The 19,278-nt window shown below is 45.1% G+C and overlaps 1 protein-coding gene across 1 annotated transcript in view; it reads left to right on the plus strand.

The window, feature by feature from the left end:
* CRYM (crystallin mu) overlaps window positions 1–19,278 on the plus strand; it is a 45,655-nt gene that overhangs the window by 4,363 nt on the left and 22,014 nt on the right. Inside the window, exons 2-4 of the mRNA XM_066576289.1 lie at window positions 10,489–10,639; window positions 12,850–12,912; window positions 16,062–16,163. Of these exons, the coding sequence (XP_066432386.1) occupies window positions 10,489–10,639; window positions 12,850–12,912; window positions 16,062–16,163 (316 nt within the window). The remainder of the gene's footprint in view (window positions 1–10,488; window positions 10,640–12,849; window positions 12,913–16,061; window positions 16,164–19,278) is intronic.

The raw sequence follows: 19,278 nt of genomic DNA on the forward strand, positions 1-19,278 counted from the left end.
TGTCCAGCTTCGACACCCAGTAGTTGTAGGGGGCAGAGGCGTCACCAAGGATGGTCGTGCGATCCGCTACGTACTCCCTCACCATCCTTTTACAGTGCTCCCGCCGACTCAGCCGTGACTGGGGAGCAGTGACACAGTCTTGGTGGGGAGCCATAAAGCTGGCCAGGCCCTTAAAGACTGTTGCACTGCCTGGGATGTACATGCTGCTCGATCTACGCACATCCCCTGCTACCTTGCCCTCGGTACTGCGCCTTCTGCCACTAGCGCTGTCGGCTGGGAATTTTACCATCAGCTTGTCCGCAAGGGTCCTGTGGTATAGCAACACTCTCGAACCCCTTTCCTCTTCGGGAATCAGAGTGGGCAGGTTCTCCTTATACCGTGGATCGAGCAGTGTGTACACCCAGTAATCCGTCGTGGCCAGAATGCGTGCAACGCGAGGGTCACGAGAAAGGCATCCTAACATGAAGTCAGCCATGTGTGCCAGGGTACCTGTACGCAACACATGGCTGTCGTCACTAGGAAGATCATTTTCAGGATCCTCCTCCTCCTCCTCCTCCTCCTCCTCAGGCCATACACGCTGAAAGGATGACAGGCAATCAGCCGGTGTACCGTCAGCAGCGGCCCAAGCTGTCTCTTCCCCCTCCTCCTCATCCTCCTCATGCTCCTCCTCCTCCTCCTGTACGCGCTGAGAAATAGACAGGAGGGTGCCCTGACTATCCAGCGGCATACTGTCTTCCCCCGCCCCCGTTTCCGAGCGCAAAGCAGCTGCCTTTATGGTTTGCAGGGAATTTCTCAAGATGCATAGCAGAGGAATGGTGACGCTAATGATTGTAGCATCGCCGCTCACCACCTGGGTAGACTCCTCAAAATTACCAAGGACATGGCAGATGTCTGCCAACCAGGCCCACTCTTCTGAAAGGAATTGAGGAGGCTGACTCCCACTGCGCCGCCCATGTTGGAGTTGGTATTCGACTATAGCTCTACGTTGTTCATAGAGCCTGGCCAACATGTGGAGCGTAGAGTTCCACCGTGTGGGCACGTCGCACAGCAGTCGGTGCACTGGCAGCTTAAAGTGATGTTGCAGGGTGCGCAGGGTGGCAGCGTCCGTGTGGGACTTGCGGAAATGTGCGCAGAGCCGGCGCGCCTTTACGAGCAGGTCTGACAAGCGTGGGTAGCTTTTCAGAAACCGCTGAACCACCAAATTAAAGACGTGGGCCAGGCATGGCACGTGCGTGAGGCTGCCGAGCTGCAGAGCCGCCACCAGGTTACGGCCGTTGTCACACACGACCATGCCCGGTTGGAGGCTCAGCGGCGCAAGCCAGCGGTCGGTCTGCTGTGTCAGACCCTGCAGCAGTTCGTGGGCCGTGTGCCTCTTATCGCCTAAGCTGAGTAGTTTCAGCACGGCCTGCTGACGCTTGCCCACCGCTGTGCTGCCACACCGCGCGACACCGACTGCTGGCGACCTGCTGCTAACACATCTTGATTGCGAGACAGAGGAGGAGGAGGAGGAGGAGGGTGCTTTAGTGGAGGAAGCATACACCTCCGCAGATACCAGCACCGAGCTGGGGCCCGCAATTCTGGGGGTGGGTAGGACGTGAGCGGTCCCAGGCTCTGACTCTGTCCCAGCCTCCACTAAATTCACCCAATGTGCCGTCAGGGAGATGTAGTGGCCCTGCCCGCCTGTGCTTGTCCACGTGTCCGTAGTTAAGTGGACCATGGCAGTAACCGCGTTGGTGAGGGCGCGCACAATGTTGCGGGAGACGTGGTCGTGCAGGGCTGGGACGGCACATCGGGAAAAGTAGTGGCGACTGGGAACTGAGTAGCGCGGGGCCGCCGCCTCCATGATACTTTTGAAGGACTCAGTTTCCACAACCCTATACGGCAGCATCTCGAGGCTGATGAATTTTGCTATGTGGACGGTTAACGTTTGAGCGTGCGGGTGCGTGGCGGCGTACTTGCGCTTGCGCTCGAACACTTGCGCAAGCGACGGCTGAACGGTGCGCTGAACTACACTGCTGGATGGGGCTGAGGACAGCGGAGATGAGGGTGTGGGTGCAGGCCATGAGGCGGTAGTGCCTGTGTCCTGAGAGGGGGGTTGCATCTCAGTGGCAGGTTGGGGCACAGGGGGAGAGGCAGGGGTGCAAACCGGAGGCGGTGAACGGCCTTCGTCCCACCTTGTGGGGTGCTTGGCCATCATATGTCTGCGCATGGTGGTGGTGGTGAGGCTGTTGGTGTTGGCTCCCCGGCTGAGCTTTGCGCAACAAAGGTTGCACACCACTGTTCGTCGGTCGTCAGGCGTCTCTGTGAAAAACTGCCAGACCTTAGAGCACCTCGGCCTCTGCAGGGTGGCATGGCGCGAGGGGGCGCTTTGGGAAACACTTGGTGGATTATTCGGTCTGGCCCTGCCTCTACCCCTGGCCACCGCACTGCCTCTTGCAACCTGCCCTGCTGATGCCCTTGACTCCCCCTCTGAAGACCTGTCCTCCTGAGTAAGCGTTGCACACCAGGTGGGGTCAGTCACCTCATCGTCCTGCTGCTCTTCCTCCGAATCCTCTGTGCACTGCTCCCTCGGACTTACTGCCCTTACTACTACCTCACTGCAAGACAACTGTGTCTGATCGTCATCGTCCTCCTCACCCACAGAAAGTTGTTGAGACAGTTGGCGGAAGTCCCCAGCCTCTTCCCCCGGACCCCGGGAACTTTCGAATGGTTGGGCATCAGTGACGATAAACTCCTCTGGTGGGAGAGGAACCGCTGCTGCCCAATCTAAGCAGGGGCCCGAGAACAGTTCCTGGGAGTGTTCCCGCTCCTGAGCAGGTGTTATTGTAGTGGAGTGAGGAGGCTGGGAGGAAGGAGGAGCAGCAGACAGAGGATTCGGATTGGCAGCAGTGGACGGCGCAGAACTGCGGGTAGACGATAGGTTGCTCGAAGCACTTTCTGCCATCCAGGACAGGACCTGCTCACACTGCTCATTTTCTAATAACCGTCTCCCGCGTGGACCCATTAATTGGGCGATGAATGTGGGGACGCCAGAAACGTGCCTCTCTCCTAATCGCGCAGCAGTCGGCTGCGACACACCAGGATCAGGAGCTCGGGCTGTGCCCACACCCTGACTTGGCCCTCCGCGTCCTCGGCCGCGTCCACGTCCTCTAGGCCTACCCCTACCCCTCAGCATGCTGTATTACCAGTGATTTGATTTCACAGGCAGGAAATAAATTGGCGCAAGACTGCAGGCCAAATATAATTTTTGCCCTTTTTGGAAAACGAAAGGCCCCACTGCCTCTAGTGAATGAATTATCTAAGTTTAATAACTGTGCTGTGTCCCTGCTAATGTGTCACAGAACGTGAAGGTAGCAGAGTTATTATAACTCTTGGAGAGCAGGTATTTTTTTCCCAATTAAGGAAAGCAAATGGCGAAGCCAGCAGTAAAGCGTAGCTGGGTGCGTCTGATTTAGCAATGTTGTTCACGCAGCTCACACGTGTCCACCGCCCTTAGGACGGACAGAGGCTGGACAAATAGATTTGTTTTCAGTTTTTTTCCACCAAAAGGCAGCACTGCGTATATTCAATGAACATGAGAAGTTTAATAACTGTGCTGTGTCCCTGCTTATGTGTCACAGAACGTGAGGGTAGCAGAGTTATTATAACTCTTGGAGAGCAGGTATTTTTTTCCCAATTAAGGAAAGCAAATGGCGAAGCCAGCAGTAAAGCGTAGCTGGGTGCGTCTGATTTAGCAATGTTGTTCACGCAGCTCACACGTGTCCACCGCCCTTAGGACGGACAGAGGCTGGACAAATAGATTTGTTTTCAGTTTTTTTCCACCAAAAGGCAGCACTGCGTATATTCAATGAACATGAGAAGTTTAATAACTGTGCTGTGTCCCTGCTTATGTGTCACAGAACGTGAGGGTAGCAGAGTTATTATAACTCTTGGAGAGCAGGTATTTTTTTCCCAATTAAGGAAAGCAAATGGCGAAGCCAGCAGTAAAGCGTAGCTGGGTGCGTCTGATTTAGCAATGTTGTTCACGCAGCTCACACGTGTCCACAGCCCTTAGGACGGACAGAGGCTGGACAAATAGATTTGTTTTCAGTTTTTTGGCACCAAAAGGCAGCACTGCGTATATTCAATGAATAACAACTGTGTTGTCGCCCTGCCTATACAATTCTTTCCCTGCAGTATCAATGGAGGGTGCAATGGTCTGCAGAGGCGATTTTGAGAAGCAAAAAAAAAATGCAGCACAGCTAACAGCAGCCAGCACAGTACTGCACACGGATAAATATGGCCCTAAAAAGGACCGTTGAGGTTCTTGAAGGCTACACTCACTCCTAACACTCTCCCTGCCTATGCAGCACTTCTGTCCCTAATGCCAGGTGCAACGGTCTGCAGAGGCGATTTTGAGAAAAAAAAATTTGCCACTGCTAACAGCAGCCAACACACAGCTATCAGTGGCCCTAATAAGGACCTTTGGGGGGTCTTGAAGCCTACACTAACTACCAATTCTTTCCCTACAGCAGCTCCGGTACAAACAGCACTGTCCCTCATCTAACTCACACCGCATCTGAGGCGAACCGCGGGAGGGGCCGACTTTTATGTTCGGGTGACACCTGATCTTCCCAGCCACTCACAGCAGGGGGGTGGTATAGGGCTTGAACGTCACAGGGGGAAGTTGTAATGCCTTCCCTGTCTTTCAATTGGCCAGAAAAGCGCGCTAACGTCTGAGGGAAGGAAGTGAAAATAACCAGAACACCGCATGGTGTTCGTTACGAATAACGAACATCCCGAACACCCTAATATTCGCACGAATATCAAGCTCGGAAGAACACGTTCGCTCATCTCTACGTAGCTCCGCCCCGTCACGTGTGCCGATTCCAGCCTCCTGATTGGCTGGAATCGGCACACGTGACGGGGCGGAGCTACGCGATGCCGCGTAGAAGGGGGCGGAGCCAGAACGCCGCTGCTGCCGGACAGACCCGAAGGCAGAAGACCGTTCTGCGCAAGCGCGTCTAATCGGGCTATTAGACGCTGAAGTTAGACGGAGCCATGGAGACGGGGACGCCAGCGCAGGGAAGGTAAGTGAATAACTTCTGTATGGCTCATAATTAATGCACGATGTACATTACAAAGTGCATTAATATGGCCATACAGAAGTACTTAACCCCACTTGCTTTCGCGAGACAACCCCTTTAAGCTCTGCCACAGGCATGGCTTAATATGGCTTAATAGACTGCAATTCATGGCAGTCCTGAGAGCCTTCTCTAGGCTCTGGGCTGCCATGTGACCCTATCAGCACCTTGCAATTGTGTTGCAGGGAAAAGGTAATAGGGCTTTAGAGGCCCCCCCACCCTCAGCTGCCTGCTCCAAGGTGTATCGGACTGCTGCATCAAAACAGTAAACAGCTGCAATTGGAGCTAGCTCCGATTGTGGCCATACAGGAGGTTGTCAGCTGGCAGACACTGGGAACAGAGCCTTCTCGCTTCTTGAACACACTCCATACACCACCTGCAACTGTCCGCCATGCATCTATGGCAAGTGATTACATATTAACTCCATAACACAGTATGGATAATATGGAGTAGCAACAAGTAACTTTATATACAATATTACGCCAGGCTAATAAAAAGTACTTCACCAGAACTAAATAACGTGTGTCCTTCATACAAATAGCTGACGCAGTAGGACACTGATCTGACAGTCAATTCTAACTCCTATGTACAGTATGTTACATGAAGGAAGACAACTGAACGAGTGTTCATTCTCCTGACCTGTAAGCTTCTGAAGTATTACATGAAGCTGCAGAGAGTGGATTGCCTTAGGGAATCTTTAAGCTGATGTACAATGCCTAGGAGACAACTGTAAGACATTCCATAGGTAATTAATGATTGACATGTCTGTGTTCTTCAGCCAGATACAAGAACAAGTAGTTTCCAGGTTTAAGACAAATTGAACTGTAGATGTTTTGAAGTGATGCTCCATTTTATTAAAAAAAGGGCTCTTGGTCAGCTTTATTAACCCATTAGTGACCAAACCTGTTTGCGCCTTAATGACCAAGCCAAATTTTGGAAATCTGACTTGTGTCACTTTAACATACAATAACTCCAAAGTTTTGCATATCCACACGTGATTCTGGCATTGTTTTTTCACCACATATTGTACTTTATTTAGGTCGTAAAAACAGATCGACAGAATTTGTGTAAATTTATTAAAAGCGCCAAAATTGGGAATATTTTGAGAAAATTGTCATTTTTTTTCAACTGCAATATCTCAAATACTGTATGTGCAAACATACTGTACAAATTTTTGATACGATATATACTGTTTACTTTATTTTGGATGCACATTTGAGAAACTTTTAGTTGTGTTTTTTTTTGTTTTTTTTTTACCATTCAGGAGACGTAAAACTTTAGCATTAACCTTACGAGGAACATTTTGTTTTCCTACAGCAAGCCAAGATTGCAAAGGCTCATAGGTGTCAGAATAATAGATACCCCTACAAATGACACCATTTTAAAAAGTATACCCCTCCATATATTCACTGAGCGGTGTCATGAGTATTTTGACCCCACAGTTTTTGTCATCAGGCGGTAACACAATTTAGAGGATAGTTGTTTTTTTTTTCCTATAGTGCACATGAAAATGAAGATTTGCACCCCCTAATGGATAACCCTGTTTGTCCTGAGTCCAGAAACATACCCATTGTGGCCCTAATATTATGCCTGTATGCATAGTAGGGCCCAAACCGAAAGGAGAAGCCGGTGGCTTTCAGAACAGACATTTTGCTTGAAGGTGTTTTAGGCCCCGTTGCCCACTTGTAGATCCCTTGAGAAGGCAAAACGCAAAAGAACTCCCACAAATGACCCCATTTTGAATACTAGACCCGTTAACGAATTCATCTAGGGATGTACTGTATATTTTGACCCCACAGTTTTTGAATGAATCAAAGCAAAGCAGAAGGAAAAAATTACGATTTTCATTTTTCGGCAACTGTGTCATATTAAAAACAGTATTTTTTTGTACAGCACACATATAAATGAAGACTTGTACCCCAAAATGGATACCCTGTTTGTCCTGTGTTTAAAAAACCTACCCATTGTAGTTTCAATCTGCTTACTGGACACATGGCTAGGCCTGTAATGAAGGGACCACCTACGGGATTTCAGGCCCCATAGCTCACTTGTAGAGCTATCAAGGTGCCAAAACGATAGAGCGCCCCCCACAAGTAACCCAATTTTGAAATCTAGACCCTCAGCCCATTTTTCTAGGTGTGTACTGAGCATTCTGATACCATAGAATTTTGCAAAAATTAGAAAGCATGGGAAAAATTTACTTTTTTTCATAAATATATCACTTTCATGACAATTTCCTTTGTTTCAAGAAGGGGGAACTGATGAGATGCACCTCAAATTTTATAGCGCTAGTTCTTATGTGTTCAGCAATACCCCTATTGTAGCCTCAATCTACTTACAGGACTCATGGCTAGGTATATAGTGGAAGGAACACCCTTTGGATTTCAGGGCACAACTGAATACATTCTAGGCCCCATTGCTCCCTTGTGCAGAAACAAAATTGACTTTCTAAAAATAATCCCCCCAACTCCTACTCTTTTTGGCATTCCCTAAATCTTAGCTAAAAGTAATAATGTAAAACCGTCTGCTATGTCTCAAAACGGGTAATTACGGAGGCCTGGTTAGGATGGGTACACGGGGCAATAAAACCGGGTATCCCTCCTCCTCCCATGCTTTCCTGGGGGGTATTTTGTGACCTCAGCGACAGGGATGGGGTGTAAAGTGGCGCTCTGTGAGGCCTCGTAATCTTCCTGAGGTGCGGCGGTCTCACACAGAAGGTGCTCAACAAGCTGCTCTTGGAAGTGCAGGAAGGCGATGGTTCTCGGGGCTTCTTGAAAATTACATATTACAGGTAGTGATCTGAATAACAACGAGTTCACATGGTCATATGTGGAATCCACTTGCGGAGGCCCGCAGCAGATCCCAGCTATGAGACTGACCGCGGCCCTATGTACTGTGCATAACTGCGTACTCATACAGGCAGTCATGCACAGTACACCTTTTTTTGTTTCGATTTCCGCCATCGCTTAGTGATGACGTGGGCACCCGCAGCCCGTATACAATGTAGATGAGTATGGGCTGCAGGTATATCCGCAACCATGGAGCACAACCAATGGACTCTGTCGTACATATCTGTGGTAAAATAGAACATGCTGCATTCTGTTTTCTGCGAGTGGTTTACATATACCCCACCCGATAATGTGAGCAGAATTGTGTAATCCAATGAATTTGATTGATCTGTGTATTACTGCAAATGAAACGCATGCGGCATCTGCAATTTCTATTCGGTTGGTCAGACCACCCTAAGGTAGATTGCAACCTTTTTATCACGTGACCAGGGATCATTTAACGAGGCCACCGGTCACTGCTCCAGGCTCTTGTCTACCTTTGTTAGCCAGGAGCAAGGAGATTTTAAATTTCCCGGGCCTCCCCGGCTCCTGCGCATGTTAAATTCATACAGCTAAGTAGGCAATCTTGTTGTTCTTGCAAAGTGTTGCATTACTTTGTGCCATAACCTCGACCGCTGCAGATTCCCTCACTTATAGTAAGATACTAACTATGCCTGGGAATCCCTTTTCAGTCCAACAGCTGTCAATCTTGGAAATGAGGAAGGGAAGAGAAGTATTGGAGTTTCAATCTATATTCAAGTAAACTATTACATTTTGACTGGAACATGATTTTTTTTTCTTATACCTTCCCCAATCTGCTTTAAAATAAGCACAAAATCACCATTAGAGTTATATAAGAAGTTTTTAGCTGTTCGAAGGCTATTCGAAACTGGGATCACTGGAGACTTACCCCCCTCTCTACTAAATATGAGCAAGCTGGCTTATGGCAGCTGCTCTCTCAGATAGAGGTTTAATAAAGTTATGGCTGGCATGAAAATCAATATAAGTGGTCATTAAAGAGTAAGGTAGATTTCCCATGTGTGGGGTAATGTACTGGTGCGATTATCAGTCACTCTTATTATCTATATCTCCTCATCATTGACAATAAACTTGTCACACAGGTTACTAGAGGATTTATTATTTTATGCTAAAACTTACCCAGATGACCACTAACTTTTTTCAGGTACAGTTGCAAGAAAAAGTAATTAAACCCTTTGGAATTACCTGGATTTCTATATTGATTACGAATCAAATGTAGTCTGATTGTTATCTAAGTCACATTTATAAACAAACACAATGTAACTAAATTAATAGCATGCAATCAGTTGTATTGTTTGTCTTTCATTGAGTACATTGAATAAATATCCATAGTGCAGGGAGAAAAAGTAAGGCCCTTTTACACGGGTGAAGCATCCGACTGTCGTCCCAACAATAATTGCTTCTGTGCTTCTGTGGGGATCGCTGAGTGAATGGAGGCAGAGTGGGCCGAAGATCGTTCCAGCCCGCTTACTTCCACTCACAGTAAACAGGCAGTCATTCACAGATAAATGACTCCCTGGTTACTGCTTGATTTTTATACCTGCAGAAACTGAGCGACGAACAAATGATCATTTGTAGAGATGAGCGAGCATACTCGCTAAGGACAATTACTCGAGCGACCATTGTCCTTAGTGAGTACCTGCCCGCTCGGAAGAAAAGACTCAGGTGCCGGCGGGGAGCGACGGGGGAGAGCAGGGGGGAATGGAGGGGAGATCTCTCTCTCCCTCTCTCCCCTGCTCACTCCCGCAACTCACCGCTCACCCGCGACGGCACCCGAATCTTTTCTTCCGAGCGGGCAGGTACTCGCTAAGGACAATACTTGCTCTAGTAATTGTCCTTAGACAGTATGCTCGCTCATCTCTAATCATTTGTTGTTCAGTCGCTGCCGGCATTTACACATAACGATTATTGTTCAGATTCCCACAATCCTGCAATAATCTAAGCTCTTATCGTTTGGTGTAAAAGGCCCCTAAGTGAACCTTTGTGTTAATGACTTCTCCAAGAGCTAATTAACTGAAGGTGTTTCAGTTAAAGAATTGAGATTGGAAGTGTGGGTTTCACAGGTGCTCTACCCATTAAATAAAACACACAAAGGCTTAGTTTCCGTACTGCCCTAACTAAAAGTGTTTAACACCCTGCAGTAGTCAATGGTCACACGATCTTGCTGGCAGTCCGAACTAAGGCTTTAGTCACACGGGCGTTGGGATTTTCAGCGGCCAGCATCGCGTCCGAACATCGCATGAACAAGAGAAAGCCGTGACCAAGTCGCGGCTAAATCTCGCGTTTTCTCACCCATTCACAAGGCCATGAGAAGAGTTTAGTGATGCTAAGCTCTCCCTTTCTCCTTGCCAGCTGATTGTGACAATAGAAACTCCCATAGAAGCCTATGGGAGCTGCTGACAAAGGGAGGGGAAGTGAGTTTAGCAGCGCTAGTCGTGCTAAAGTATGATATTCTATAACCAATATTATTATAAATGCTAAGCATTGCATACCCTTAGTTTCTTAGGTGTGATGCCGGCTTATAGTACACAGGATGATGCCTTAACAACAAAGTTGGTAACATTCTATGAGACTAAAACTTCATCAGACATTCCCTCACATCAAGCAACTGTCCTCTTATTTGAGCCATCCAATGGGACTCTGAAAGCTGTAAGTATAATGATCAATTAATGCATGACTGTTTCTAGTTTAGGCCTTAGGCCACGTTCACACCTGTATTGGGTCTCTGGTATAAATTTCGAAGCTTGTCTCCGTTATAGGAGCCAAACAAAGAAAATACTCGAAGCTCTGAATCTGGCACTTATGGCGCAGACAAAATCCATTGATCCCATGCTGTGCTATTTTGTACAGGATTGTGTGCTGCATCTGTGCGAAGGCCCTGAATGAAGCCTCCAGTGCAGATGTGAATATGGCCTCATTCAGATGAGTGTTTCATTTTGGTCTTTGCATTGTGTATACTCATTTTTTTTATTACTTCAGCATATCAACAATTTTTCTCACATGCAAAGAAAATGGAAGAAAGCCCAATTTCTTTTCCAGTGTCACATACCAATGATCTGTGAAAAGTGGAGTGTACAGCATATGGATGTTAATCTGCATATACTTGAATGGGCGATGGTCATTCAGGAAATCAGGCCGGAATATGACATGCAATTTTATTTTGTTTTTTTTTTTCATACAGAACATTGGTCCATGTTAAAAAAAAAAAAAAACAACAAAAGAAAACGCATGTCTGAATAGCCCTACTGACTGATGGCTCTGTATGCAGTCAGTTGCGCACACGGATGAGAAATATGCCTGTGTGAATAAGCCCTTTGACATATTATTCAGTTTCTGTAAACTCCAGCAGGGGGCATCAATAGTCTTTACTAGCATTTATGCTCGAGATCTACAGGCCCTCAGGTGTCACTGCTTCCAAAACAGGTGAACTGGATTATGTTTTTCTCCAGCAGGTTTCAGGGTATTCTGTAGCTTCCTAATTGTGTAATACAGTATGCGCACACTGGCCAAGTTAGATGCAAGATATCAGTCTCAGGTCTAATATGGATCTGAGCATACAATGCCCAGAGCCTCAATTTATTGAAACACATAATACCTGCCCATTATGGGCGTTTAACAGAATACATCAGTAACATATAGAATTCTCATTTGTTGGGCCATATAGAATTCCCCGCCCCCCTCCTCACACCTCTCTCAAGTCCAGTGTATAAGCCAGTCTTTGTTCTATCAACATGTGGTCAGTTAAAAGTAATTCCTTTGTTTAAGAAGTTGAGAGTGAAGGAGGGGGGAAGGGCTGGGAAGACACCCAAAATGGATGCAAGTAATACAGTTTAGGAATGTGACTTTAACTCTTAGAGGCTGCAGTGGAGCTTTATATTAGACTAACATTATAAAACACACATCTTTCACCATGCCATTGTCCAGCAATTACCATAATGAAATTATGCAGCCATTAGCCTCTACAGAGTTAAATCACTACAGCTGCGTAATACATCTAGTTTATTACAAATCAGTAGACATTTTACGTCAACTAATCATCATGTCTACATCACAGGCATGATTCTCTAAAGCAAATCACTCCATGGGCTCAGGAATACCTTCAGAAATCATTTTCTGTGAACACAGTTCACTGTGCACTCCAGAAATGTAAGTTAAAACTGTATCATGCAACAAAGAAGCCTTATATCAACACAATCCAGAAATGCCGGTGTCTTCTTCGGGCCAAAGCTCATTTAAAATTGATTGAGGCAAAGTGGAAAACTGTTTTGCGGTCAGGTGAATCAAAATTTTAAATTCTTTTTGGAAGCCACAGACGCCATGTCCTGTGGACTAAAAAAAGAGGGTCCATCAAGCTTGTTATCGGCGCACAGTTCAAAAGCCTGCATCACTGATGGTATGGCGTTGTATTAGTGCCTATGGCATGGGCAGCTTACTCATCTTGAAAGGTGCTGTATATAGGGTTTTAGAACGATATATGCTTCATCCAGTCTAAGTCTCTTTCAGAAAAGGCATTGCATACAATGCTAAACCAGTTGTAGTGTCACAACTTTTTTGGAATTGTGATTGCACATAATTAATGCTGCAACAGCGAGATAATGGATATTGAGATGCCACAAAGCATTTTTAAATGCACCAATGCAGCAGGTGTTTGCCACATCTACTTTAGTTGCTTTCTTTTTCCATGTCGACAACTGTATATCGCTTGGTAGGTAGTTAAAAGGGGTATATTTTATTTTCAGTCTGTCAGCATTTCCTATTATCCCTGTTTTCAGTGTACTGTCAGCCATGCCTCCTGGTTCTGCATCTACTTACAAACTTATTTCTCACTTATTCTTTCGTTATGCTATTTTCGGATCTAGGTAATCGATGGCAAAGTAATTACAGATAAGAGAACAGCTGCAGTTTCAGCAATTGCAACAAAGGTGAGAACGCAGTATTTTATTTATCAGATCTGTGAAGAATTCGGAAATCCTAAAGTACATATTTATAATGTTCAAAATCCTTTGGGATAATGCTAATGGTACCTTTACACAAGGGGATTATCATGCAATTTCTGGCTGTAGACAGCAAATTTGGACGATAATTGTCCTGTGTACATATGGCCACCAAATGGTTTCTGAGCGAGAAAGCGTTCACCTGTCGGAGTCTTTTGGTTTTTATCAGAACTAAAAACCAAGCGACTATCGGGTCATGCAATCAGGAGCCACTCAATGTTTGAGCAACTTCTGTTTACTGTGAATGGAGGTTGGGTGGCCAGAACAATCCCTGGAAACTCCTCCTTCATTCACTTAAATGACTATCGTGTTCCGCTCTCCTGTCACAATGGGGGTTACTTCTCCCCCTACAATGACATCACTCTGAATGAAGCGCTGGCCATATATGCGTGGTCAGTGCTCCACGGCACTGATGAAAATATCCGAGCGGGTGCTGATCTCATCAGTCCCATTGAAAGTGAATAGAGTGTGGGTGCATTTGTGCAACCAGCAGTTCATTCAGTCTAGTCCTCACTGCGGGGAATGCAGTAATCTCACAGTGAGAAGGATAGGCGATACAAGAATCCCGTTCTTGAGATCGTGGGGATCTCAGCATTGAGACCCCCACCAAACAGCAAGTTATCCCCTATTCTGTGGATGGGGAATTACTTGAAATTCTGGTACCACCCCTTTAAGACATTGTTCAAATGCATTTTAAAGGGAAACACTGCACTTTGCAATTACCTTACATTATTAGGAAACTGCTTTCATAGTAACTCCCTAATACTCTTTACCATACTGTGTATGCTCTTTTTTTTCTGTAATCTGATCATCTACAGGTGCTGACCACAGACTAATGGCTGCCACATATGTTTCGGACTACAGACTGCAGCAAAATTTATATTGTCTGTAGCTTGATTACTGGATGACATCTGCTAATAGGAGTATGTCTTACAATAAAACACAATCTCTTAATACTAAGTAAAGCACGTAATTATATAATGGAGCTAAAGTTTGGGTAGATCTTTTATTGTTTGTCTACCCTCCCAAACCTATTTGCGTTGATGATGTTGGTTACCATTGCTCTCCAAGAGAGCTCCCTCCAGTTGTCCTCTTTGCGTGTGTTGTGGTAGGGTAATAGTACCACTCATTTTAGTCACTGCCTGTTTAACCCTTTCCAATCCACTGTCTGACCTCTGAAGACATTATGATTTAAGGCTGTACAGCTTCGATGTTGGTAGACATCCGTCGAGGTTCTCTTACTGTACATTGCCAGCCTCTCTGCTGTTGGAGCCTACCCAATGTGTCACCTCATGCAGTACTGGCTTTAGCCAGCATATAGCGCCGTTGTATAACGGCAGAAAAAGAGTAAGCTCCCTAGGAAAACCAGTATACAAATTGGATTGGAAAGGGTTAAAAATAACAAGTATAGCCTCTGTATGGTCTAGGAGAGTCCTCCCTGTGTCCTGCAGAGCCTGTTGTGAAATTTGCTGCAATATTCCAGTGTCCAATTTAAAGGGGTATTCCGATGATAAACATTTATGCCATATTCATAGGCTACATTCTAAATGTTTAATAGTTGGTGGCTTCAAACATGTGGATCCCCATAACCCTGCTTAGCTGTGAACGCCAGCAGCAACCACAAAGAGGTGGAGAAATAGGAGAGCTGGTAGTTTAGATCATTCCAATAGAGGATAATGATGAGAGCTGGGTACATGTGTGGCAGCTCTCCTATATTTCTATACCCGGCATCAACCAACATAACAGGGATTATGAAATTTCATTTTTGCAATAGACAAGACTGACACCTATGATACATTTATGGCATATCCTATAGGTATAACAGTAGAATGCCCCTTTAACTCCTTTGTAATTGCATAATTTAAATATACGTCATGCCATTGCAGAAGGTGTATGGAGCTGACTCGGGAGCTGAGTCTGTTCTATATTGTTCCGCTTAAAAGGTTTGTCCAGGGTTAGAAAAACATGGCTACTTTCTTCCAAACACAGTGCCACCCTTGTCTGTGTGGTTGTGTCTGGTATTGCAGTTCAGCTCCATTGAAGTGAATAGAAGCTGATCTACAATACCAGATGCAAGCTACGGAGAAGAGTGACGTTGTGTTCAGAAGAAAGCAGCCATGTTTTCTAACCTTAGACAAACCTTTTAATTATTTAGACACCACAGTTAAAGCTGGCAGCTGGAGAGGGAGGCCTATCGTCCCCCCCACGTGACACAATCATGTTGTGCCAGTGGGTTAGCATAGAAGCCCAGGAACGAGTTCAGACTCCTAGGGCTGGCGTGCATGGATGCCTATTGAGCTCTGCCTTGTATTGAACATCAACGAGGACATCATGTGACACGTTTTTGAAGTCGACGATATGTCTCCTTACTCAAACAAACATTTAAGAAATGTATGTACATCAAACAAATTGTAAATACATTCTACCGTGATGGCTATTGTCCACATGGCCTCGTGTGATGCAGAGTGAAAGCTGAAGGTTGCAAGTTCAATCCCCGCATGAATCAGGTAGCTGGCTCAAGGTTGACTCAGCCTTCCATCCTTCCGAGATTTATTTACATGGTGCCAAGATTGTAGTGGCTGTTGCGGTGTACCGGCTACAATCTGGAAGTAGAGCCAGGGTAATGTCATAATGTCAGCCCAAGCCCACATGACCATGTATTTTTACGCATGAGTCCTGCCATTGGCACTTGGCACTGATGAGTGCTTTCTTCCAGCCACTGTTGAAGGCCCTTGAGGTGTTGTCTGTTGGAAATCTTGCAGCTTATTGTTGATCTCCAAAACGCACCGCATGATGGCCTAGTTAATGTTGAATTAAAAAGTGCATGACACAAGAGAACCAAATGTCCAGTTTTTGCGAACACTTTGATTTTATTGCGCACATTATGGAGAAGCCTGGAAAGGGGTAGATGGATTAACCCATTATTCCCTCTACTAAGTAAGTTATTTCAGGACAGCAGTTTATACCTACAGTCTACACCTTTTCTGCTTTTCAGGTTCAATGTAGTAGATGCGTTTGCTAAATATATATTCATAATTGAAGTAATCAACTTTTGCTGTGATCCATTTCTGTTCCAGCTGCTGAAACCCTCTCGTGCTGAAGTGCTTTGCATTCTGGGCTCCGGCGCTCAGGCGCACAGTCATTACCGAGCCTTCACACAGCAGTTTTCATTCAAAGAGGTAAGTGAGAGCTAATGTTGTAACTGAAGGAACCGACACACTCGCTGTATATTGACTGAGTTGAGAATTGAGAATTGCTCATGTTAAGCACAATACCAGGAAGACCATTACATGTTTCATTTTTTTTATAGTCAGGGATTTAATTAAACAAAATCTGGAGAACATACAGTACTTTAAAAGCAATTAGAGGTGATTTTCAATGCAAAATCCAAATACTGTCGGAAAAAGCCATGCAAGGAACTGGTACGTGGTGTACCTTAGTATTCATAAAAATGGGATTCATTAATTGCTATAGGCGTAGTTAAACTTAAACACCAAGTCACACAGCTCAATCGCATAGCCAGAGGCTAGCATACATTGAGTCTTGATGTATAGTCCCCCATTCTCCTGATGGGCTGAGAAACTGAGAAGTTTATTCTGGTTGATCAAGAGGGACTGAGCGTTGTGTAGCTAATTAACCTGGCAAGTAGATATTAGTCACCGCGGGATACCGTCCCTGCCTGATGGCTGCTACATTTCACGTTATAGTAGTCCTCCTAGGTACTCCCTCTCCTCCTGATTAGCCGAGGGAGTGTAGCAGTTATTGCTCTGGCACTCTATAGTGTATGTGTCTTGGTAGATCTCCCAATATAGAAGCACCAAATGTCTTTTATTGCACAAGTAGCACAGCAAAATAGTGTGATACCGTGGTGGCCAGAAAAATGTATATAGTGTTAAATACTCTTGTATAAAAAGACATAAGTATTATAGAGGTAATACCTTTATTGGCTGACAAGAAAAATTATATATACAAGCTTTCAAAGCTACATAAGGCCTCTTCATCAGGCAGGGGTCAGCTTTAATCTGACCCTAGCCGGATGAAGAGGCCTTAAGTAGCCTTGAAATAATGTTTCTGATTAACCAATAAAGATATCCCTGCCAAAATACTTTGTCTTTTTATTGTACAAGAGTATTTAACATTACATAGTCTGTGCAAGTAGCAACTCTCAGAGCCAGCAAGGATGAAGCCCTTTTGCATTTTGGTGAGATGTAGTAGGAGTATAATGCTGAGCAAGTGTTGTTTTTTCTTTTGTTGCAAACCACATTAAGAAGGAGCATTGTCATGCAGAGCACACGTTGCTTTCCATTGCTGAATCTCTAATTGATGTGTAGACCTCACAGAAGATGAACAGCGTTTGCTGAAATGTAGAGCAGATCATTCTTCATGCTTCGTATTATCAGTTTTACTACAACTTACAGAAGTGTATTTTTGCCCCAAAATGTGATTGCTCTCAGTAAGAAAAACCAAGTTATCTTGTCGATACATACCTTTTAATGGCTAACAAAAATACATGATGATAATGCGAGCTTTCAAACCTCTCAGGGTTCTTCCCCAGGCTCAATGGAAAAGATCCAAAGAAGAAAACAAAATAAATGTATATCTCACACATAGATATAAAGAGCCACAGACATGGTGTGATTAATTTGCACTTAAAACAATACCAGAACAGGATGAGTAGAGGAGTAAATACTTAATTAGTCCACTGATAAGGATGTAAAAGTTTTATGGTCTCTAAATTGGTGTTAGGGGGTCACCAGGCCTGTGTTATCTGTGCTTCAGATTTCTCATATTCTCCCCTCTACCATGAAGCCTCTTGAGATGTTTATGCCTGTGTTGAGTGTCAAAAATGGGTATAAACTTGTACTCCCGAATCCTTCTATGACGTTTAGCATGAAGCCTCTAAAAAGGCAATTTCAAATCTCGAGTACAGCATGTAAGAAACCTGTAGCAACCATAGAGAACACAGAATTACATCTTTTTTAATTTCATCAAACTGTAAATCAATATTAATAGCTATAGGATACACACTACATGCAGGTATAAAAGAGCTAACTGTCTTTCCATGTGTTTCTGCGGTTTATGATTGTATTACTCACAATATCTCAAATTGGCCCTTCACAGTAGATATGTGACCTTGAATAGGCACTAACTTTTCAAGCAACCTATGCTTATGTGATAACTAGAAAAATATATTTACCTAAAATGGCATTTTTGTGCAGAAAAATCACTGAAGTACTCTAAAGCACACAATTCACAATAGGTGATCATCACAGATTACCTCCTCTCCCACTTCTGCACGTCATAGAAAAATGGAATATCTTTCACTGTCTGGTTTCAATTAGTAAAAGAAGAAAAACTATAGGTGATACATTCCCTTTAACCACAGCCCTATAATTATTTTTAAAGGGGTTGTCCGGTTACCAGAGAACAATTCTCCAGTAGCTCCAACTTTCTTAAAATAACACTCAGAACTTGTCCTTTGCCACGGGAATCGAGCAATGATTCCCTGTCGTCCTCTCAGTGATTGTTGTAGAAGATGACATCAATGGAAGTCCCCTGACCCCAGGGGCTGCAGCGTCACCGCCTGTTCTCCTGCCATCAGCACTTACATCCTGGATGGCAGGAGTTCAGAACAGTGACACTGCAGCCTCTGATTGGGTGCTGCTGTAAGGTGACTTCTGCTGACGTCATCTTCCACAACAATCACCAGGAGTATGGTAGAACTACATTTCTGGATCCCCGTGGCACAGGTCAGGTAGGTAGTGTTCAGTATGTGATTTTAAGGTAGTTGAAGCTATTGGAGAAATGTTGTTCGTTAACCGGATAACCCCTTCAATGAGGAGAAGAGTATAAGCTAGTGCCTGATACCTCTGGCAGCTGCTTATCTTCTGGGGGAGTGTAGTGGCCCAAAGTTAGTGGGGCCCCTACATAATGTTATATGTCTGTCTCGTGTCATTGTCTTGTCAGCATCTTATGTGTAGTATGCATTTGGTTTATGTGTATTGCACTTCTGTAGTACTGAATGGGTTAACGTCTGGGTCATGTCTGGAAAATATATCATTGTGTGAGTCATGTGACTATGTTCGATATGTATGTATGTGTTTGCAAGGATGCTAGAGAGAGAATAGTGGTGGAATAGGAGGAGAATAAGAGGAGAATGCGAGAGGGAGAGAGCACTCAGTCTGGAGTTGAAGAAGTCTGAATCAGTGAGTGAGCCACACAAACACTGGTAGGTCCGTGTGTGGATCATGGAGGAGGCAGAGCGATGGTCTGATGCTCAGTTTGGGCCTAGCC

Source organism: Eleutherodactylus coqui, chromosome 8, assembly GCF_035609145.1.
Source record: "Eleutherodactylus coqui strain aEleCoq1 chromosome 8, aEleCoq1.hap1, whole genome shotgun sequence".
In the NCBI taxonomy this organism is placed as follows: Eukaryota; Metazoa; Chordata; class Amphibia; order Anura; family Eleutherodactylidae; genus Eleutherodactylus; species Eleutherodactylus coqui.